The 25457-nt window shown below is 40.4% G+C and overlaps 1 protein-coding gene across 1 annotated transcript in view; it reads right to left on the minus strand.

The window, feature by feature from the left end:
* Positions 1–7994: 7994 nt before the first annotated feature.
* The window catches only part of LOC148036384 (DHHC-type zinc finger family protein), a 129425-nt gene continuing 111962 nt past the window's right edge, over positions 7995–25457 (minus strand). Inside the window, exons 4-7 of the mRNA XM_087678381.1 lie at positions 9328–9454; positions 9128–9213; positions 8965–9030; positions 7995–8894 (exon numbers count right to left, since the gene is read on the minus strand). Of these exons, the coding sequence (XP_087534507.1) occupies positions 8769–8894; positions 8965–9030; positions 9128–9213; positions 9328–9454 (405 nt within the window). The 3' untranslated portion in view covers positions 7995–8768. The remainder of the gene's footprint in view (positions 8895–8964; positions 9031–9127; positions 9214–9327; positions 9455–25457) is intronic.

Genomic DNA, 25457 nt, shown 5'->3' on the forward strand with positions numbered 1-25457 from the left:
TTAGATGGTGATCCAAACAAATGATAAACAAAGATCTTAAGGATAGCTAAAAGAACTCTGACTGGGTGAAAGATAAATTGACATTGGGTTTGGAGTAATCTTCCCTTTATAGTATGGGACGGTAGTCTGGTCAACCTATTCAATCATATTATGAACCTTCACTAGTTGTCTAGGGAATATTTTGGGTTCCTCATAACTCTCACACCCTACAATTTGATGCATTATGCCTCAAGCTGCTACCAACATAACTACTCTATCTAACCAAAAGGTTAGATCCACAAAGGTCACCTTTTTTCCATTCAATCACATAGACCTCATCTAGCGTTCAAGTCAAGACACCTGGGCTCACACATGGCTTCTCCTCATAATGGGGGCCTTACAATTTAGAGCACCATGGATAATCGATGGCACCTTACGAGGCTAGGGCACTGAGCATATTTAACCTTTTGACGAGCCTCAAATAACCTGTAAAGTCTAGGGTGCCAAAACTTATATACATTTAGAACATAGTAATCATTGATTTTGAATGCCCATTTATAGGGTTTTTTCTAATAAAACATCAATGGATCCCACTTGGCTAAAGACACAACTCACTAGCTAGGGAAATTGATTTAACCTTGGAAGTTAGAGGATCCAAAATGCTGAACAAACATCTTAGAAACCCAAGTTGTTAACTCAAACAAGGAATTCAACCTGTAGGGAAATAAGGATTATCCATAAGAAAGGACTCTTAGATTCCAATGTGAATATACCACGGATCAAAGAGACTTTTAAAAGTTGAGTGGGAAGAGTATTATAAAAGAAAACCATAACTATGGTGACTAGGACCTATTGAGGCAACCCTAAAGAGATATACACATAGTTGTCAAATTAAGTAATGCTACTTTTGCTTGTAGAGATTGAGGCCTAGAAATGCTACTACATAGTATCAAATTAGATTTCCAAAATTTTAGGATATATCATAGCAAGATAATGATCAAATAAATGTATGCAACGGACTCATCAAATTATTTTTAAACTCTAAAATCATTGACCTAAAGAACGGTGAAAAGAAACTCTAATCTAATAGTAGAACTATGGGGCATTCTTATAATTCCTTCAATTAGCTCTTTGAATGGGACATGTTTAGAAAGTAATTCAATAAGGATTCTAGGAGAATTATGAAACTTTGTTGTAATCTATTCAAGTAGTTCTTTGAATTGGATTTGTTAACTGATTTTGATAATCAAGACTCTATGTATCTATTCAAAAAAGGTTTGTTTGCAAGTAGATGTTGACAATTGATTACTAGGGATGTGATCGAGAAAAAGAATTCTTGATTTGAATTTTATGCTTTCCAAAAAAATCAAAATAATTGATGAAACACCTTCCCAAGGTCCTCAGGCTCCATCATCTCGATCCAAAAGAAAGTCGCCTAGGGTGTTAACCATGTGCTTAGTGCAAGAGGTCCCCATGGGTGAAAGGTTTCCTCCTATGGTGCCATGAAAACTAGTAAGGCTTTGGTAAGTGGGTAATCCCCATGGCCAATCCTAACATAGAGATTACACCCCCAATGAGTTCCATGTGTTGGGCATTGGAAGCCCTACATCTAGTTAAGCTAGGGTGGAACGCGCATAGGGTTGGATTTCTTGCCCTCAAATAAGGATATTTCTTTTATCAATAAAAGTTATTTTGGGAATTTTTGTGAATTATCTTTAATAGCTCAAAGGCTAAATGGCTATTGTACACTCTATGTACAAAGTGCGAGTTGGTCCACATTTTGCCATAGCGCCTTGGCCCTTTGGGTACAACATTTTCTAGAACTAGGTTACCTAGGATGATATTTCTCGATATAGGTTTAATATAGGCCATGTTTTACAAGGCAAGTTAGATGGGGAAGTCTTTTTTTTTCCCCAAACCTACTTGTGAAGCTTACTATCTATTTCATATGATCCATTTCAGGCCAACCTAGACCCCATGGACTAGGTGCCTCCAATAACTTATCACCTAGTGTATAGCACTACCTCAACTCCTTTGAACTTGACCCCATGATCAAGTCTACATACATCTTCTCCAAGGTTAGACCTTTCTAGTTTCTAAACTCAAAACCTTGCCAATACCCAATGCCCATCATGGCTTCTCCTCATTTGGATACTTCACACTTGGAGCACATGTAGATAATTGAGAGAAAGGTGTTTTGAGTGATCTCCCACCCTCCCCCAACTATCCACCCAAAACTGAACTACTTGTTTGGCTTAATATTACAATGCCCATGCAACTTGGATTGTTGCACTTTATGATTTTTGCCTCTCTAGCTAGAGCTCCCATCTCTTTCAAAATTGTCAAGTACTTTAGCATAGTCCACTCTACGCTTTAAGTACTTTAGGACCCACATCCTTGCTCTCCAATGGTTCTCTTGAGGCTCTTTTGAGAACCTACTTAGGACTTCAACTACATAGCTAATATCTAGCTTGTATTACATAGAAAGATAAGACTTCCTATGAGCTTTTAAAATTGGTTGATATCCACGAGTGTTGTTGCATTCTCAAATGAGAATTTTGCATTTTTTTCCATTAGTGAAACCACTATCTTATACTTGGTCATCCTAAATGCTATCAAAGAAATGAAGATTTTGTCAAGTTTCTAAGTAAATGCTTTTGGAAAATCCACCTATACTTTGTCACCATACTCTACAATGCCTTTCTAAATCATGCATTTTATTTTCTTGACTGGGCACTTCAAGCATTACTAGCTAGGATACATATATTTCCTATGAGTATCCATTCAAGAATCTAGATTTTACATCGATGTGAAAAAATAGTCACTTCATATGAGCGAGCAAGGCTAGTGCCATAGGAATATCAATCATCCTAACTATAGATCGAAATGTTTCCTTAAAATAAAAGTTGTCTATCTATGAGTAGCCTTGGTTTTTTTCAAAGACCCATCTATTTTATACTTAACCTTATGAACAGATTCTATATAAATCACTTGCCTATGTTCTAGCTAATCAATTAAGTCCCAAGTTTGATTTTTTATGATATTGTCATACTATAATTACATCCTAGCATTTCACTTTGGCTTCATTCGAACTTGTAGGCCCCTTTATTTGCACGAACTAAGCCAAAAAGCCCATGTTCAAAATGTATTTGAAGCCCTTGTTTGTTCCTTTATCTCTTTGACCCCTTTGAAGTCCATCAATAGTTGGCTCCTCCTCAATTATAGAAGCTAGATTCTTCTCACCAAAGAGTTGCTTTGCCCACTTGAAAAGTGACATTCCTTCAAGCAACAAAGTAGGCTATTGTGATTAAGGAACTTCATCATCTTAGATCCTCCTACTCTTCCTCCCTTACAAAGACTTTAAGACTTGGTGTAGACACCAACTTCTTAATGCTAGAAAAATTGCAAAAAATATCCAGTCGAGTGATCAATTATTCTAGTTAAGCTTAGTGATTGACAACATCCTACAAATCAATGTGGACCCTATCTTTGAGGTGTAGCAATTCTTAGTAGTCCTTCATATAGTTCGCCCCACTCTAGTTTAGACATCACTCAATTCAACCTTACGATTTGAGTTCTAAAGATAGTTTTGTAAAATTGGTTCAATTTAGTCAAGGTGATAATGAAACTAGCCAACATGATTAGAAAACTCTCATGTAGCTAGGTTTTATTTGGATTGAGGAGTTTGATGTCCTTGGTGTGTACTAGTTGTAGTCTAGTCCACCCAAGATTAGACACCTCTTGAATAGACACTCAATATGAATGCTGGAGACAAATATGATGAGATGGGCCATGTAGATTCTCACAAGTCCAAACTGTTGTGGAATCACTCAAGGTGATTTTGCAATTTGTATCTTGCACTCAAGATAAGGTCTATTGATCAAGAAAACACTCTCTAATTGTTCTAAGGTCCAGTGGTGTTGATCCATTTCTAACCCACTCAAAGGTGATCAAAGAGTTAATATTTTGTACATCTAGAGTTTGGGCTTGTCGTATTCCATTGAATCAAGGTCTTTAAAGCTTGTTTGTGTTGCGGATTAACATGGCTATGTCAGACCATCTCTATATATCCAATCAGGGAAACTACCTAGTTTTGAGACCCAATCAAGGTGATGTCTAGGCTCCAAAGATGCAGTAGAAGTGATATTTAGACTATGGCGATGCCCCATTATAACCAACCTATCACATTCCCTCTCTAGCCTATAACTCATGAAGAGTGATAATATCGTCAATACTCAAAGATAGATTCATTGGCCACAATAGCCTTATCTACCCAATTGGAATTGGAGTCAAAGTCAGATGAGGATGAAGAAGCTAAATCAAGCTTGTATTTTACCTCCTCCATCTTAAAAGTCACTATCTTCTTATAGTCCTTTCAAAGATGCCTAGTCTTGCTACATAAGTATAATTTCCCCTTCTCCTTGTCAACCCTCTCCAATCATAAGCACTTGCATATAGCCACTTCTAGTTCAAGAAGATAATCTCCCCTATAACATGTGAGAAAATTCATGTTGACCCTTATGCTTGTCCTCCTTAGTACACAGGGGTGCCATTATACAGAAACATGAAGAAAGAAACGATAAATAGAGAGAGAGTTACCTAGGGGAACTAAGTGGTAAATATCCTTTTTTAAAAATAAGACTTCTAACAATTTAAGAAGTCAAAGAGCAATAATACAATGAGAATACACAAAGTACCACACTTTCTAGGATCAACAATGCAATATACTTAGCATAACTAGGTTGAATCAAATGCAAAAAGACCCTCTCTTAAGCACAAAATGTAGTTGTTAGAGCATATAGAGATGTAAATTGCATATTGAATCAAGGTTTGTAGCCAATATAAACAATAACCACCAATCATCAACATCTGCAAAAGATGTCAACAAGTCAGCCCAAAAACGGAAGTAAAAAATGTGAACTTGAAACATAGACTAAAAAACATCATTCGAATCTATATGGCATCAATCAAGGACGTCAAGTTGTTAATATGCTTGCCCAAAATGAAACATTAGGAAGCCATTGAGAAGAGTAGGTAAACAAGCAAGAAGATGTCATCACCTCTAAAACACGTCACCCAACTAAGACAAAGCAATGAGAGAACAAACCACAATGTCTAATAGCCCCAAACTAATGAAATGCAGTCATTAATTACCTACAACATCCACAACACAAGCCAAAAGGGCACCAAGATCTAGAAAGCTAGATGTCTAGTACCATGTGAGACTCCACAATAGAATGGAAGTAATAAACACAATGCATGAATAGAACTAATAGAAAATAACATTAAACTTAAAAGAGAAGGCCTAAAAAAGTAATGGAATCCATGATAGAAAGAATGAGAATAAGTTTAATATCATCAAGGTAACCAACATGCAATGACCTACCATTGTGCTTCCAATCTCCCTCTCCAAGGATGCAAGCGATGCTAAGATGGTGGCATAAGAGGAATGGAGGGCTATAGTCAAGCCAAGATCCAAGAGGATCTTGATAGCCAATGTGAGTGAAGTTGCCCAATGGTGCCCAAGTGCGGTGCCTACTAAAGCCCATGAACTACGCATAAAATACAAGGCCTAATACCCATGGTATGCATAAAACCAATCCGATTTCTGAATAGACACCATCATCTATCTTCTTAGAGATTCTCTATGTATGTTAATTACTTCATGATTTGGGTTATTCGCAATAGCAATTTCCTATCCTTTGCATTAAGAGTCACAAGTTCCATGCCATTGGAACGAGTATGAAACCCAATCTTCCATTCAAGAACCAAGAACATGGGGTCTATTATCATTTGGTTCACGAGCAAATTAAGCAACAAACTTATGAGTTTGTCCCTCCCCAAGACAATGTGACCAAGGGATTCACAAACGCTTTACCTAGAAACAATGTTGGTCAACCACTTGCATAAGCGATCAAACCCGATCCCTTAAATTTGGTTCGCGAGCAAATTAAGCAACAAACTTATGAGTTTGTCCCTCCCCAAGACAATGTGACCAAGGGATTCACAAACGCTCTACCTAGAAACAATATTAGTCAACCACTTGCATAAGTGGTCCAACCCGATCCCTTAAAAGATGTGTCTCTTCACCCACATCAATTTGATCTCTTCTCAACGTCATTTCAAGTATCTCAAAATATCACTAAAGAGGAGACATTCAAATAGCGTCCACACCCATTTTGGATATTGCCCCTTTGGTTATTGGACGCACTATTTTAATACCTATGTTTTGGCACATTAATGCACATCAAGTGGCATCACATGTTTCATTTATTTATAGTACCTCATTGTACAACCATTTTATCCTCAACATTGATAATTGTCTCCTTCACTTTTTCATTGTGTTCTTTGAGCGAGTGTGTGTTTTCTTTTAGATGGGTGGTGATACATAAGCTTATTATGTTTATTTTTGTGGAGGCTCTATGCTTTCCTTCTTGAACTCTTGCTTCTTCAATGTGTTCTTTGAATTTGGAGATTGAATCTATTGGAGTGTTGATACCTGCCATTCAAACCCAATAATCAAAGATAGCATGGTTCTAATACTAACAAATGTTATGTTGCTTGAAGAAAGTGGGGAATAGGGTTCACCAAAATGAACGCTTATACAATCAAGGTACCTATAGGATAGTGCTCACCAAAAACTTTTTTCCCATTCAATGGAAAAAAGGAAGATGCTAAAACCTAGCCAATTTTAGGGGGAAAACAATCAATTTTATGACTTAAATACTTTAAAAGTAGCTAGTTTTCATCAAGAAAAACTTCAATTTCAACATTTTTTTAACAATCCTATCAAGCAAAAATACACTAAATGGTGTTTTGTGTTGAACATTCCTATAGAGGTGATGCGACCAAGATTGGAGATTCAAGGATGATCTCTCTACATGGAAGTAAGTTAATCTAATTATCATGAGGTGTAGAGGGGCCAGTACATTAAAGATGTTTTGAGTTGTTTCAACTTTAAAAAACGGACCAATGCATCACGTCCTTGTAGCTTCCTTGGCAATGTGCAAGGACAAGTGGTCAATAGGGCTTACCAAAATGGTCTATCAAACATTTCCAACACATGTGATAAGTCGCCATTAAAAGAGGTGGAAATTTGAGGATCATCTTTTCAAGTGTATAACATAGTTTACTAGTAATCAAAGTTAACTTGTCATCACATAGCTTACCAGTACTCAAAGTTAACTTGTCATCACAAGATGCAAAGCGGATGGCACACTAGAGAGGTTTAGAGTCCTTCAAATTTTGAAGTGAAACATCTCAAGTGTTAAGAACTTCCATGGGAATTAGTGAAGATGGTGGATGCAAGAGGGGGCCTTGGAAGGCTCATTAGTTCGAAAGGTTCTATGATCAAGAGGCCTATAAAGCGTTGCCTTTGACATTGGAAGGGCAAACCCTTTTCAAAGGTTGGAATGGAACCATAGGGAATAGATAGTGGCCAAGGCAAAAGGTACTCAAAACTGTTGCTCTATTCTGCCAAGAACAGACAGCAGGTACACAAACAACATGCTCGAAGATGGAGCCCTTGAGAATGGAATTAGCATATGTGCCACATATCATACATCCTATTATGAGCTTTTCTCGGTATAGAATGAATCAACCCATGATTATGAAGCGTGCTTTTGAAAATGGCAAACATGGAGACAAGACATACTGCACGTTTTTCAGCTTAGAAAGGGTGTGTGGAAGTGACCGTGAACAAGTGGTGGTTTATATCTACTTACAAGTAAGGATCCAGCTAGCACAATTGCTGTCACACGATAGTCTGTTTTGATACATGTATAAGATTTGCCGCGAGTGTTGCTCGAGCTTAGCGTCCTGACTGGCACTACATCTCAAGGTTTTGCATTTATTCGTCAAAGATAAAATAAGCTGCTCTGGTAAGATGTTTTATATAAAATCCCTTGCATTGGTTAACGTATGTTAGTTTTACCTCAAATACACGCTCCCATGTACATAGGAAGAGAACAACACAAGAAGCTGACAAACTACACACAACCCCCCACTAAAGAAGAGAACCCACCCACAGCACAAGGCTACCCTTCCATGCTGCAAAGTAAAGCTCAAACAATGAACAAGGCAGTCAAACTCCATTAGTGCTATCCATACAGCAATGCCCCCACGGGTAAACGCAGCCAGTATATGCTCACTCCCATATCATTATACATGAATTGAGACATTACTAAAGTCTACTTCAGGCTTTAAAGTACAACAATCTACTACCAAAACCATCTCGCAATATGAAGTTTGATATATATGGCATTGAATTTGCCAATGCCGTCCGTCTTTCACACCCATGAGCAGACATTTCTACACTCTGAAGTTGAGGGTGGCTCATTTGTGTATAAAGTGATCGTGTACTCTTATCAGATTTGGATAGCTACTTTACATTTGTTTGCCTACTTTACACAGCACATGAAGTCAAAATGGCTTCTGGTAGGCCGTTGATACTGCTCCAAGCACCAATCTGGATGCTAATCCTGCCTTTCTAGCTTCTGCTTTTCATAAATTGAATTAATTTCCATGGGCATACAACCAATGCCTTTCAAGAAAAGATCCCTGATCGACTTCAGCATTTGCATATGCTGTTCAACAAACATGGTCAGAAGTTCAAAACTTTCCTGTACCTGTACCACAAAGAAGTGTGACTTTCATCATTGCCAGCAGCCATCACCATCCGCAGATGAATAGACTCCATCAAGGGAAAGTAGGATTTTGTAGGTGAAACCTTGCCCTTTGATAAGGAAACATACTGCTCAGGCTTCTCAACCACATCAGCCCCATCAATTTCATAACTCATCTCCTGTCATATCTGGCTTGCAGGGAAACTCGAGTCCATGCAAGGCAGGTACTCGTCTTAAATCTTCCTCAGAATATAAAGGAAGCAGCCAATAGGACTTCCGTACACCAAAAACCTGAGACCAAAACATATAATGAAGAGGTGAACTTGAGGGGAAACCCCCAACAAAAGTACCAACTACTAACCTGTTCAAAATTCTTTCGTCGACCCAGATCATACTTCCACTTTGAAGAAGCCTTTTTCTCGTAAGCCTGACATTAAGGCAGAAAATGTAAGTGCGCTTTTAGAAAAGCAACAACTACAAGATCAAAGAAAGATTGATGTGATACGTCAAGCATATTTTCTTACCTCAATAGTAGTCGTATTTCCCGCCACTAACGATGCATGCATGATCAAGAAACCAAGAACGCTCAAGGCAAAGGCCAAGTTCAAAACTGCATAATTCATCATGGAGTGTTCAATAACTTCATCTAATGCAAGTTTCTGGCTATATCCGCCAATCTACATAAAAATCTCCTCATAAGAACAGTTAACGAAACAGAACCAACCGAATCCAAGAAAAGTAGCAGCAAGACTTGCTGGGGAGCCTAGATCTTCTTCTACATCACTGAAGAAGGCGATGAAGTGAGGGAGTAAGACCAGAGTGACCAATGTTGTTTCCAAAAATGTATATAACTGCATTCAGATAAAATTCACATTTCAAAACATGCATAGGTTACAGATAATAAAGCATGCCCATTTGAGAAAACAATTGAAATTATGAATATGAAGACGTGGCAGTATCAACAACAGAGTATTAACAATGGACAGCTCAAGTCTTGCGTTTATCTGAATTGTAAGTGTAGCTTGTCATGGTTGTGAAAGGTTGCATGGAAAAATTACATCCCCTTTGATGGAGCTAAGGCATCCTGCTCTGTGATATGCTTGTCAACCTAGTGCTTCTTTCCGGGTGGCAATATTATAGAAAACCTCCACTCATTGCTGGCAACTCCAGGAAATGCACCATATCTTCTCAGTAATGACTCAGCTACATAGCTTAGATGCCCACTTGTAAACTGATTCACCACTTGCAAGAGGAGGTAACCTAGAAGGAGAACTGGGGCATTCGTAACTAGTGGAGAAATTTCAAGACAACCCCCTCTTGTTGTTTGGCACATAAACAAGGCACTGCATGCAAAGACTTTAAGCTGAGCAATCGAGGGTCTTGGCCCATAATAGGCCTCATACAGGGACTTATCAAGGATAGCTATTGGGCCCCAGGGGAGACCTGTTGCAGGTATAACCTGGAATGGCAATGATGTCAGCCCCAATGGAAATGAGGAAGCCGTTTGTGCTCAAGCACAGACCTAGCCAATTCCAACATGGTCCACTTCTGCCACTCCACAACACCGTTGTGAGAGTGCACAACGAAAGCAGAAGTAATAAAAACAAGGCATGGACACAAATACAATGAACAGTGAACAACAAAGAACCATCAACTTAGAGAACTCATGAACACGCAATCGAATCCATAATGGACGCACAAGAATGAATACAATATGAACAAGAAGGTAACCAGCACTCAGTGATGACCAATCACAATGCCTCCAACTCCCTCTTTCCAAGGATGCTAGGCAATGCTATGATGATATATATATATAGTTGCCCAAAATGGCATTTTGGGCTGCTGAAACAGAAATGGGGAAATGACCAAACCATTTTAGATCTAAAACACTTTCCAAGATGGGTTTCAGATCCAGGCTTACCCAAGAAGAAGGTATCTGGGGCTCGAAAGAAGAAGCCGGAAAGCACCCAAGAGTGGCCTCTCGAACCTGAGTGGAAGATGGCGGGGAACAATCGCGGGCTCTCAGGAGAGTGGACTGTGGAGGAGATGTGGGCTGTGGAAGCCACTGTACCCAGAAGTGAGTGGGAGAAACCTTCACGCAATGGGGTGGTCTCCGGGATGGCTTATCGCCTCGTAAGGTCTTAGAGGCTTCGTGTGCTCGAAAGGACTTAGTGCGCGTCGGTTGCGGCTTATTGCCTTGGACATAATACTCCGATAGCCAATGCAAAATGATCTCTGTGGCCCAGAAAGGAGAGGTGGTACAGGAAGTGCCAGGTGGGAGACGCATATTCTCCGAGGGGATGGGGAGCAAAGATCGAAGTCGACAGTCTTCGATGGGATGACAGCTCGTGCCACAATAGTAGCACCCACTAGAAGGGCAATCTATCAGTGGAGACGCCATGGTACCAAGGTGGCAAACTGGAGAAGGGAGGGTGGGAGGGAGAAAAAGGATATCTCCTGAGGATCTTTGTGGCTCTCTGAGCACCTCTGGCTCATACCATGTCAAAATGACTAAGTGACCAAAGAGACAGTAGGGTTTGCGAGGGAAAACACAGTGTGTGTACGGCAAACACTGAGAAAGAAAAGTAACACAGAAGATGATGAAAGATGAATCATGCTGATGAAGTGAATCTGATACAAGGGTGCCATAGCACAAAGGAAGCCCTGGAGTGCAGGAAGACTACCAAAGAAGCCTCTGAGTCTGCAAACGCACGATGAGGAGGTATCGCCTCGAGCAAGGAGATAGCCGTCGAAGAGTGAGGAGCCTCTAAATCTGCAAACGCATGGATGAAGAGTGGTACCTACGAGCAGGGAGACAACAGATGAAGCTCCGTCTGCCAACGCAAGCCTGATGAGGTGACACCGATTGCTGGGAGTGACACCAGGTGGTGTAGGATGAGCTAGATGCTGAAAATGCAGATGCAGAGAGCCTCTGGGAGCGAAACGCTAGCTGTGGAGTGACGTAAGAAGGGTGGGAAGCAGCCAAGAACCAAATGCAAGGTGCAACTGCCTCTGATGAAGGTGATGCCTGCTAGAGAGAGACACCAGATGGTGAGGAACCTCCCTCGCTCTAAATCTGCAAACGCATGGATGAAGAGTGGTACCTACGAGCAGGGAGACAACAGATGAAGCTTTGTCTACCAACGCAAGCTTGATGAGGTGACACCGATTGCTAGGAGTGACGCCAGGTGGTGTAGGATGAGCTAGATGCTGAAAACGCAGATGCAGAGAGCCTCTGGGAGTGAAACGCCAGCTGTGGAGTGACGTCAGAAGGGTGGGAAGCAGCCAAGAACCAAATGCAAGGTGCAACTGCCTCTGATGAAGGTGATGCCTGCTAGAGAGAGACGCCAGATGGTGAGGAACCTCCCTCGCAACCAAATGCAAGAAGGTGGAGCCTCCAGAAGGATGGAGGATGACGCCAAATAGGGTAAATGTTGACAACAAGAGAGTATGGACTCCAAACGCAAGGTGTAGGAGCACAGAAGATGTTATCACCAACAATGGAGGATAGACGCCAGCTCAAGAGGAGCACATTGCTACCATAAATGCAACAATAGAGATGAAGACTGGAGTCAGGAGAGTGTGGAGATGGTGGTAGGAGAGAGAGAGAGAGAGAGAGAGAGAGAGAGAGAGAGAGAGAGAGAGATGTTGGAAGAGAGAGTGTCAGAAGAATAATGAGGAGAGAGTGGGAGTGACAGACTGAAGGATCAACCGTAAGGAATGAATGAGAGAGAGGCCTATAAATGGGCACAATCAGTCTAAGGTGGCACTACTTTTTGGGGCTACAAACCCTAAACGCAAAATGTAGAAACGCAAAAACACAAACTGCGGGTGAAGTGTGAAGGATTTCTCAACACATCTATCATAGGGTGCAAGAGATTCGCACAATGTGGAATGAGAGATGGGATTAATTTTACAAACCAATTCATGTTGTTGCACATTGCTTTATCCCTTAGGGTGTAGTGAAGAGCAATATGCAAATGAAGAGCTTGAAGAGGAAGTGCAAGCAGGCAACAACAAGAGAAATGCAAGAGAATCAAGTCGACCAATGTGAAACACCAGATGTACCCACTAAAAGCCCATGAAACACATCAATACAATGCTATACCCATTATATATACAATACTATGACCCTCTCTCGAATCATGGATGACCTAGACAATGAAATATACAATAAGTGCGACTCAAAAAACAGCACCTGAAAAGATGCCCTAAATGTCCAATATGTCCCATACTATAGTTGACACTACAAAACCCACAACATCTCAGTACATACAACAATGGAAGCAAACAGAATCATAGCCACCCAAGCCTTGGTTGGTAAGCCAATGTTATGGTGCTTTGAAGAAGATACTAATGACAATGTCAATCATACTTGAGCCAAAATCACAAAGAGTTAAAATAGCCAATTTCTTTTTGCATCTGACAACCAACCCTACAAAAGCATATTATGACCATGGATTCCCCACCTTCACCCATCCATCTAAAGATGCCCCCCATGTGAAAACCAATACGAAGCAATGCCACCTCATTATCATGTTGTGTTCATTGTCTCTAAGTTACCCCAACCCTAACTATGTTCTTTATCAATCTGTGCTTTGTCATACAATTGTCTATTACCTGTAGACGAGTATTTCTTTACATGGTATAACAGCCTGGTACTCATTGAACAAACCTAGGCTTTTGATTGGAGAACTAGTCATCAAAAACAAGATCATAGAGGGAAAATGACTTCGAACCCTTCCACACCGCTTTAGTCTCCCGAAACCTCCATGCAAAGACCCAAGAAGGAGTGGGCATCATAGCTTGCTCCACAAGGATCCGATACAGGAGGAGATACATCGCACTACCATGGAGTTCACAGACCATATGAGATTACACAAGCCAAGTACAATCTTATTCTTATGCATAGGGCTCATAGCTACTAAAATGTAGACCTTTCTTGTACCCTTTAGATTCGGTGCATAGATCTATTGACTTTGCCCTTCATTCACTCTTGTGTCACGTATGCCCATTACACTTCATCTTACCTTGTCCCCACTTCTTTGCAAGATTTTGGTGATACTTAGGAGGAAGAAAGAATGGTTCAATCAATCCACAACAATGTAAATCCCGAAGAGAAACGTTATCTTTATGTAAACACAATAAGAGATGCTTATAAAAAAAAGTATGTAAACCCTCCTATAAATTTTCCTTCTCCAACTTTTGCTTTAAGTTTTGCTTCTCAAGGTCGATTTGAAGTAGGTAAAATGTCTCATTCTTCTTTTCCGTCTTCATCCACATTTCAATTTCAAATACTAAATGTAGAAAATCAATTTCATAAATTCACAAACAAATAATCATGTGAAACATCTCATTATTCTTTTCCGTCTTCATCCACATTTCAACTTCAAAGACTAAATTCAAAAAATCAATTTAATGAATTCACCAACACACAATGATGACCTCAAATCAATTTTCCACCCACTTCTTCCACTGCCTTATCTTTCACACCATTCACATTTCCTATGCATACACCACCAGTGGCATCTCACAATTCTTCAAACATAGACACATCCTTTAGGACATTTTCTTTACCAAATGGTGCAAATATACCTACAAGCTTTCCCAAGTGTGGATGAGTTGATACCACGATTCGCCCAAAAGGCTTTACCTAGTGGATTGACTCATTATGTTCTAGTGCCTAACCTACAATTGGGCAAGGCTATCAAGTCCTAATGCCTCCTCAAATGGCATCTTTTGGACCATCATAGCCTATTTCTTCATACCCATCTCATTCTCCTTATTACAATCCTTATCCCTCTTATGTAATACCTCCTAGTTCTTCCTCCTTGTCAGCCAAGCATGTATTTACTAACAAGACCATTTTTAACAAGTCTAATAATACTACTTCGTCAAACCTGATGAGGCACGCCCTCAATTCATAGAACTTGTTAAACAATGTTCAAGGGTTGGAACCCCAACCAAAACCTCGCCTTGTTCCATACAAGGTTGTATATTCTTGGAAGGCTAGAAATGGCTCCGCCATTGTTGAGTTGATGCAAGGATTACATCTAGAGTTTCATTCTTAGTAACAGCATTTTGATCTTGCATCGAAGCAATGGGAACACTTGACTAATCACTATACAACTCAAGATAGGACCCGACCCGTCATATAAATCTTGACCATGAGTGTCAAGAATTTAGGATCACAGATCGGGATCACCTTAAGGTGGCCGAATACCGGCGCTTACTCACCAAGTTATCCACCATAAGGGCTCTGACGTTCAATGAGGACCAAGTCACATTGTTCCTTAACAAGCTCATTCAGCAAGTAATTTCACAATCAACTATGTTAGTAGTCACGTTTGTCATGCACTGTCATCTCTTACCTATGAGCCTTAGTCTAAGTCAGACAAGAAAATTAGAAGCTTTGATATTTCTCTCATGTGCTTTGATGGAGAAGATAGCTCTATTTAGAGCATGCATTTCTTGGTTTTTCCAGGCACCTATCTGGCTCGGCTTATGCAACCTTGCTAGGCTGTGATCAACCCATGCCCCTATCGAAATTTATTGCCTACCACATCAACATTCGTAGCAACTAAGAAACACGTTTCTTTGAATTTGAAACTTACGAAACATTTCTTCAAGTACGAAACGTTTTTTAGAGTAAAAAACGTGGACGTTTTTATTTTATTTTATTTTTTTGGTGAGTTGGAACCCGAAACATGTTTTTTTTACAAAAACTATTGGGCAATGTTAAACATGATGATGATGACGATGATGATGATGATGTGTAATGACTCCTGACGCCTCAAGATTTGGACGAGAGACTCATTTTTTGGATATTTTGTTTAGTTATTGGACTTTGTCAATCTAGTATCTATTCTTGTCTTGAGATTTGAATATTATACGACTTTAGTCTCATTTATGAGTTATTTATGATATATTACGATTCATTCTTCATTTTGACATTTTGTTAGTTTGTTTTGAAATGAGAATCATGATGTTGCAACTTGACTTAGTCCATATCATAGATAGGCTATTTACATGTTAATTTCAATTTTCTTTGTATGATATGTATGAATCATAATGTTTGAGTTCTAAACCATAGTATAGCTTTGTTCAAAGACTAACTTTGACATAAGTGACAAGTTAATAATGGATCATGGATATGTAACATATAATGTATTATTCTCAATTGACTCTATTATCAGTCAAGCTCATTTAGCCATTCTTTGTTAAAGAGAGAGTTCCATAGAGGTTTAGAACCTCTTTCCCTAGTCAAAACTATTAAAAATCCCTATATTAAAAAACCCGCGTTTCTTATTTTAGCCCCTCTTAAAAGAAACTTACGAAACACGTTTCTGGCATTTCGTTTCTAAATGTTTCTGACGTTTCTGGCTGCTATGTGAGCATTTTCGCCCTTTATTGGTGCTAGTGGGCCAGATTTGGCAAGCCAACTACCACATTTAGTAGCATTTCTGGCTGATCAACCTGATTTAGGGTATATTGGCTATATATATCCAACACCCACTTTGTGATAGATTCATTCTTCTTTCTCTTCTGCAGGTACACACCTTAACTTCGGCATTCTTCTTCGTCTCTTACAAAGGCTGATGGCTGCACACTCCGTCTCTATCTCTGTCACCATCTCTGGTGTTGTCATCATTTTCCGACCTCATCCGATGCCTTCACTGACACTTTGGGTTGCATGTAGAAACTTATCCGTCCATAATTATATTCAGCATTCTTTTGAAATTCACTACAATTTTCTCTTTCATTCCTTCTCTCTTTTCTCTTCTCCTTTTCTCTCTATGTTCGTGTTCCTCTTCTGTTGCACACTCTCACATGGTATCAGAGCCTACATTAGGATATGAATTCCTTCAGAGAAGGCCATCCTACTGAAAACGCAAAGTTTCAGCCTGATGTTTGCTGCAGTCTATAGAAAACCAAGACTTTTTGCATTTTACAAGTGCTTTCAACAAACATCGCACATCTAGCCAAAATGCAGCAGATTTAGTATGTTTGCAAGTCTAGAGACATGGAATATCATCAATTCCAAGGCTTCAATGACTTAGATGAGGAGTCTATTCATACTCCCTCTGAGAGGCGGCATGACCATTTTAAAGATCGGAGGTTGGAACCCCATTCTAAATGGGAATCCTCTCTCACCACGTCACACACATTGGAGCAGCCATCTCCTCCCCCCTCTCTTCATGTCTCCCATAGAACCTGTCCTTCTCGCTCTAGGATAGTTATGATGGCACCATGAGCGCAAGTGCCCGTTCTCCCTTCTTTGCCTAAAGAAGACTGGTTGGATGGATCGAATTATTCACTTTGGTCTTGCAAGATGGAGTGTATTCTTGACACCTTCGATTTTTGGATGATAAGGAAGGATCGAGCTCAACTCTAGAGTCTAAACCTTCCTCTTCATGAGACTACAAAATTCTGTCCTAGTGCATGTATGTAGCTTCTGGACAGCAACAAAAGTACAAACAAAACTTGCTTCTTTTTATCATCAGAAGTCATTTGCCCATAGGATCACCTTGGAAAAGAAACTTCGAAAGCTCAATATGTAGGGATCGATTGAGCACAACGATCGAGGCAGACTTTCCTACGCACAGTGAGAGACAAAGAGAGTGCGAGAGCGAGCAGAGTAGAGAGTGAGCACGTTTTTCCGTACAATGACGAGTGTGTACCTTTAGGTTTTTAGATAGATATATATGTGTAAGTACAAGTGCTAAAAGGCACAAGGCCTTTATTCCCAACAACCTCCCACCTAAAGACAATGTGTCTTAAGAGGAGAAAAGAATCAGCTAAGTCCAGGTGTACAAAGCTGAAATACATATATCTATCCAACTCCCATCATCTGTCGGCAATGAGCAAACCGCTCTGCTAGAAGACCCTTCTTGAGAAGGTCTGCAGGGTTATCATCTGTATGCGCTTTGACAAGCTCAATGCTTTTGATGTCAAGTACATCTCTAATGAAGTGGTACTTCACCTGTATGTGCTTTGTCTTTGCATGCAAGACAGGATTCCGTCCTAGCATGATAACTCGCAATGGAGAAAAGGTAACTCTATGATGCCAAGCTCTCCCACCAAACGGTAAAGCCATAAAGCCTCCTTATATGCCTCAGTGGCAGCCACATACTATGCCTCTGTAGTAGACAATGCAACACACTTTTGTAGCCTGGAGATCCAAGAGACAGCTCCTCCTGTTAAAGTAAACGCATACCCAGAAGTGGACTTCCTGCAGTCCGCATGACCAGCATAGTCTGCATCCGTAAAGCCAACAATAGATGCCTTTTGCTTTCCAAAGCAAATGCACAACTCCTTTGTACCTTTGAGGTATCTCATAATACCTTTCACTGCATCTCAATGCTTCTTGCCAGGGGTTGCCATGTATCTGCTAATCACTCCCACTGCAAAGGCAATGTTACGACGTATAGCAACCACAGCATACATCAAACTGCCAACAGCTGAAGCATATGGTATCTTGCCCATTTCAACCTTCTCATCATCAGATGTAGAGTTGTTCTCTGTACGAAGTTTCACATATGGAGAAAATGGAACCCTAATTGTTTTCCCCCCCTCCATATTGAAACACTGCAAAACTTTGGAGATATACTCCTACTGAGATAGATAGAGTAAGACTTTCGATCTATCTCTGAGTATTCGCATGCCAAGAATGTGATTTGCATCACCAAGATCCTTTATGTCAAAGTTGCCATGAAGACTTGGCTTCAATGAATCCAAGGCATAAGTATGCCTGCCAGCAATCAAAATGTCATCAATATACAAAACCAAGATAATCAGGCTGCCATCTGCTGCCTTCTTGGTGTACAAGCAGTGATCCACTTGACTTCTATAAAAGCTTTGGGACTATATGAATGTATCAAACATATGATACCATTCTCTTGGTTGTTTCAGCCCATACAAACTCCTCCTAAGTTTACATATCATTTTTTCTTTCCCTTGTTCAACAAACCCTTCAGGTTGCTGTATATATGTCTTCATGAAGATCACCATGTAAAAGCGCAATCTCATCAAAGTCAATTCCATGCTCCTACTTGTACCCTTTTGCAACCAATCTTACTTTGTACTTTGGTGAGGAACCAGAAGTGACCATCTTATAAACCCATTTGCATGGAAGAGTTTTCTACCCTTTAGGCAACTGCACCAAGTCCCAAGTGCTATTTTTTTCAAGAGATTCCATCTCTGACAGTATGGCTTTATACCATTTCTTGTTGTCTTGTCTGTCCATTGCTTCCTTGAAGCAAGACAGTCCACCACAGTTTGTTAACATGACATAATCAGCCACATTAATTGCACCAGGAACAAACCTGTCAAGTTGTCTAGTAGCCTTAGACGATCTCCTAACCCAATGGTCATTGTTTGTTGGCTGTTCTTGCAAATTTCCATTTTCAGCATGCTGTCCTAGCATTTCAGCCTGCAAATCAGCATTAACAGCTTACTGTCCTAGTTGTTCCTGCACATGTAATGGCTCATTTTCATGGGCAATAGCTGGCTGATCATTTCCAGCATCATTTCCTGCATTTACAGGTTCATTTACAGCAGGTATTTGCTGCTGTACAGCGGGCACATTTTGCTATCCAAAAGGTATTTCTTCCCGGAATACAACCCTACAGACCTCAATCTTTTCAGGTTGTTTGTGCATGCGATCTTCCCGGAAGATAACGTCATTGCTGCATACTACTTTCCTTTTCTCGGGATCCCACAATTTATACCCCATTTCACCCTCATCACTATATCCTAGGAAAATGCATTTATAGGACTTTGGCTCAAGTTTGCTGCATTTTTCTTTACGAATGTGCACAATTGGGGCGGATTATGAGGAGCAGTGAGCTCCCTCTTTATCCCTTTGCTGTCACAAAATGCCTGAAAGGCCTTGGACACATATTCCCCACTCTTATCTGTCTGATTTTCAGCCAATGCCAATAATTTTTTAAACTTATCAAGCACTTCATCCTTGCTACGAATAGCGTAAACTCATACTTTCCGTATAGCATCATTGACAAAGGTAACAAAATATTTCTTTCCCCTAAAGATAATCCTGGCACTTGAGATACATCCGAATGTACTAACTCTAGAGGAGAAGATTTCAAAGAAAGAGACTTTTTATGTGACGTCTATGCATGTTTGCCATAAATGCAATGACCACAATACTCAAAATCAGCATAACGAAGACAAGGCAAGTAACCCAAACGAGAAAGCACTTTCATTCTTGTTTGACTCATGTGTTCCAACTGGCCATGCCACAAAGAAACGCTTGGTTGCTCGGTCACGGCAACAACATGGTCACGCACACTAGATACATAAAGTGGATACAAAGTATCACTCTTACAACCTCTGGCAATAACCCTAGATCCCTTACAGATCTTCCATTTTCCATCACCAAAGGTGGTGTGAAAACCATCATCATCTAGCTGCCCTGTGCTAATCAAGCTCTTCTTGAGCTCAAGTGCATGCCATACATACTGAAGTGTAAAGACAGAGCCATGCTGAAACTGTAACTGCACACTGCCAATACCTGCAATCTCACATGCATAGTTGTCCCCAAGATGGACAACACCATATCGACCCCCTGTATAGACAGAAAACCACTCACGATGAGGGGTGACATGAAAGGAAGCACCTGAATCAAGAATCCAAGTATGCATGTCATCATCTGTATCTGTAAGTAAAGCATGTGCACGAAGTGTGAAGAGACAAAGAGTATGTTACTCCCACTGTCACTGTCATGAGTGACTACATTCACCTCTTCAATTTTTACACTGCTCTTCTTAGGATGATTGTCTTTCTTTTCTTCCTTGCTATCATCTGTCTTCTTGCCTTTTCCTTTCTCTTTCTTCCATTTGTAGCAGTCACGTTTAAAGTGACCCTTCTTGCCACAATGATGGCATTCAACATCTTTGCCACGTGATTTACTGCGTTCCTTGCCATCATATTTGCCCTTTAGTTGTGATCTGCCCCTAGTATGCAAAGCACTGGAAGACTTACTGGATGCATTGTTCTACCGATTCATCTCTTCCATAAATAGAGCACTCTCTACATCAGCATACAAAAGGATCACATTAGAATTGCTCATAGCAGTCCTGAATGTATCCCAACTCTCTGGTAGAGTGCAAAGCAAGAAAGTAGCCTTAAATTCCTCATCAATCATGAACTTCAAGGCAACCAGCTGGCTAAAAACAGAGTTAAACTCACTCAAGTGAGTAGACATTGCTGTACCTTCTTTCATACGCAAATCCATAAGCTGTTTCAGCCAATACACTTTGCTCGCATCACTCTTCTATGCATATAGTTCTTCCAATCTAGTCCATATAGCATATGCATAATCCAAATCTTCAATGTTGAAGAGCAAGGCATCAGAAACCGATAGCTCTATGGTTGAGCGTGCAAGCTCATTCAACTCATCCCAATCGTCCTGATCCATGTCCGCAGGCTTTGTCCCTTTGGTTTTGATCGGCTTTGCCTGCTTCTTTTGTAACATGATATTGTAGCACTATTTTTGCCACATTGCAAAATTATGTGCACCTTCAAGCTTCTTTATGTGCATGAGATTACTGCTGTCATTGCTGCCAGCCGTGATTTTAGCCTAAATGTGACCAAAAAACCAGCAAATGCAGGCCCAAACTATCACCCAAGTGACCAAGCTACAAATAAGTACCAATCAGCAATAAATGTCCACGCAAAAGTACAGATTTCAGATCTGTAATCAAATTTTCAGAAGCACCAAACCATGTACTACAGCATTATCCAACTGATTACAGCTGTTCCAAGGGCATGTGCATCACATTACATGAGAAATCCCAAAATTTCAGCTGCAATTTCTGTTGTACATGTACCCACGGGCATAAAATTTGACACGAATAGTCAAAAGCTCCAAAATTTTGTGCTCAAAGCGTCAAACACACATTTGCATTTCATCTATCATGCATAGGACTTCCAATTTTGCCAAAATAAAGCAATTTCAGTAAAACCCCCAAATTTTACCAAGTGTTGATGTCCAAATTGCGCGGAATTCAACCTGCATGTACATAAAATGACCAAATGCTACACAAATTTTCCCAAACTGCAAAAGCCCCAAATTGCACGGGGTCCAATGTGCCTCAATGTCGAGAACTTGGGTTAATTTCAGCCCAATTTGCACAGGTACATTCAAAGCCCCAAATGTTGGGGACAAAATGTCACAAATTCCTGCAATTTCTGAGACAGATATCACTTTTGCATCTTGCTCGCACCCAATCTGGACAAATCCCCAAATTTATCAAGTCCTGCATGCATTAATTTCAGTGAAATTGAAAGAATTTCACTAAAATGTGAAAAGCCCAAAACTTCCCAGGCAAATGTGCACCGACTTTGCAATTTCTGAGTCAAATTGTTCAATTTTGTGTTGAGATCCCCAAATTTGGAAAAAGCCCCAAATTTCCAGGCAATTTTGCACAGATCTAAGACTTTGTGCTTGTGCGCACGAAACCTCGTCAAGAAAGGGGTAGAATCTGAATTTTTATTTTTTTAAAAAGAAAAATTTAGGAACGTGACGGGGGGTCCGTTGACCTTCTGCCTATTGTCGCTGTGGTCCACGCTAGGCCCCCGACCAGCTGCAGCCTATCACGCCTACTACTACTCGTTCTGTCTGATTGGTGACTGTCACCTGTCACCTAACATGCAGCTCGACTGGGCCCCCGACCAGCTGCAGCCCGTCACGCCTCTACTACTGCCCGTTATGTCCAACTGTTACCCGCCAGCGACTTCTGCTCACACTTGACTGCCTCTTGCCCGCTCTGATACCAGTTTGTAGGGACCGATTGAGCATGACGATCAAGACAAACTGTCCTACGTGCAGTGACTGACAAAGAGAGTGCAAGAGCGAGCAAAGTAGAGAGTGAGCACATTTTTAGGTACAATAACGAGTGTGTACCTTTAGGTTTTTAGATAGATATATATGTGTAAGTACAAGTGCTAAGGGTACGTTCATACCCGAGCACATTTGAAGGCACAAGGCCTTTATTCCCAACACAATATTGATGACTCTCCTTCCATGAAAGATCACATTAACAAATTGGACGATATGAGGGATGAGCTTGCATCTCTTGATGGGATGATATCTTCTGAGGATATTGCGATCATTCTCTTGACTCAACTGCCATCTTCGAAGTACGATGTTTTCTAGTACAAGAGGGGGTAAGAAGAAGAAGGAGAAATCAAGCGTCGAATACAAGAAGGAGAAACAAGTTCAACATTCCGAGAGTTCTTAAAGCTCTAACACAGATTCAAAGAAGCCTAGATGCCCACGTTGTCGCATGGAAACACATCCCAAGGAGAAATATTGGAAAAAGTGCCCTCACCTTCGTCTAGGAGTGAAGGATAAGGCTAAATCATTTGAGCTTTCCTCTACCCCTACACAAGCTATTACCCATGGGTTTGTGTTTCTTCATATCCATATGTTGGAGAAGCGTTCTTATGCATATGCTTCATCTATTTAGAGGCCTTGGCTTATTGACAACAATGCTTCAATTCAAATGACTCCGTGAGGAGACTTGTTGCAAGATCTTCGTCCACCATCAAAGGTCCAGTCATCACTGTTGGTGACATCTCCAGCCTATTAGTAGTGTTGGCACTTTGTCTCTAATATCTGACCATCCATCAAGCTTTGTTACAAAGGCCCTACATGTTCTGAACTTGAGCTTTCATCTCTACTCAGTATATGGCCTTTCTCAACTCTGTTGAGATAGCAAGCTCAAGATGTGCGGACATTTGTGATGGACCGCCTAGCTAGATGGATCCGCACGTCTACACTTAGCACGTTAGTGGTCATTACGATACTCATATGGCCACTGACTTATTACTTACCATATTTAGTTTGTTACACCTACCTACACCTGGCAAAGATGTAGCGCCAATTGATTAGTGTAGTCCGTTATACACTATTTGACTTAGAAGGCCACTTTCCTTTATATTATATCTTATCCATACTTTGTGTACATTGTATAGTGTGTGGAAGAAGAAAAAATCAGCAAGAAAACGTTTTGGCCTCCATCTCTCTTCTTGTGTTCTTGAGTGAGCTTCCTCGTGTATACAATGTGTGTTTGGAGCAGCAACTCAAGCAAGTCCCTCCACCACGCGATTCTTAACATGGTATCAGAGCCGCGCCACTGAGAGAGGTTGATTTTGAAGGCTGAAGTGATGAAAAAGAAGTAAGGTTCGACCAAGCAAGCAACGGGTAAGAAGCTCTCCCATTCTTCCACTCTCTCTCTTGGATAGTATCTCTAGAGGCACTAGAAGCAGGGTATTTGGTGTGCGAGCAAAGTACTGTATATTCTGCAAATAAGCCCTTCAAGGTTTTCCCACAGTTTTTTTGGGCATCTGGGCTATCTGCAGTCATTGATAATACTATGCTGATGCATATCAGGAATGCAAAAACTTCACATGCAGCTCCGGCAATTTTTGAGAACATGTTTTCAGTAAATACAAAGACACGAAAGATTTAACTCAAGCAAGAGTTGAATACATTGAAGAAAGGGAAAATGTATATCAATGAGTATGTGTTGAAGGTAAGAAGTATTGCAGATGCTTTAGCAGCGATTGATGCAATGATTGATGATGATGATTTGGTTTCATTCATTTTGAGTGGACTCAATATTGAGAAGGCATGGAAATCATTTGTTACTTCAGTATACGTACGGAAGCCATTTCCAGATTTTGATGAATTGGTCTCTCTCATGATTACTGAAGAGATCAATATACAGGGTGACTCGTCTAAAAGAAATGGTGAACAGATCCAAGCATTTTACTCAAGTTTAGGAAGGGAACGTGGTAGATCCTATTCGAGAGGCCGTGGTATGGGACGTGCTGGCGATAACCAGCAAAACAGGTTCAATCAACAATCTGGTGAAATGCAGGTTTCAGAAGGTCGAGGAAACTTTAGAGACAAAGGGAGCTTTAGAGAAAGAGGTGGATGGCAGAATAGAGGTTCTCAAAATTCTGCTATTGTTTGCCATTATTATGGCAAGACAGGTCATATTGCAGCTCATTGTTATGCTAAGAAGGATAATATTCGTAGTGGTAAATTACAGCAAGGAAACTATGCATTGTCTTTACGACAGAATGAATACAAAAATGAGCGCTTATTTGTTATGCAGCATATGATGAATATAGTTACAGAAAAGGGGATGCATAATGATGTATGGTATGTCAATTCAGGTGCATCTAATCATATGACCAGTCATATTGAATGGTTTGGAGAGATGCAGGACTTACAAAATCCAGGTTATGTGCAGACGGGTGATGATTCATGCCATCCAATTTCACACATTGAAAAGATTCCTTTGTCCTTGCATGATGGCCAGACAAAGAGTCTGATAAATGTATTACATGTGCCATCAATCACAAAGAATCTAGTGTCTATTGGCAAAATGGTAGAGCAAGGGTTGCAGGTCCGATTCAATGCAAAAGGTTGTTTTGTAGAAGACTTTAACGATAAGTGCAGGTTGGTCGCAAAAGAAAGTAGAGTTGGCCGCATGTTCACTTTAGATGCTAGAATTCTTGAAATGGATGATGCTATGTATACTAAAGAAAAAGGAGTAGTTACAGATATTGAAATATGGCATAAATGTATTGGACATGCAAATGTGCAGAGGCTGAAATTAATGCAATCCAGAGGATTGGTTACATGGTTGCCTTCTTTTAGAGTTGCAGAATCACATAAAGTCTGTGAAGCATGCCATTTTGGTAAGTAGGCAAGACAACACTTCTCACATGACAGAGAAGTGAGCAGAAATATACTTGATAAAGTACATACAGATATTTGGGGGCCTACAGAGAATGTATCTCTTGGTGGCAGCAAAT

The sequence above is a fragment of the Lygodium microphyllum genome, chromosome 5, assembly GCF_053477565.2.
Source record: "Lygodium microphyllum isolate KBCC chromosome 5, Lygodium_microphyllum_v1.1.10, whole genome shotgun sequence".
NCBI classification, from domain to species: Eukaryota; Viridiplantae; Streptophyta; class Polypodiopsida; order Schizaeales; family Lygodiaceae; genus Lygodium; species Lygodium microphyllum.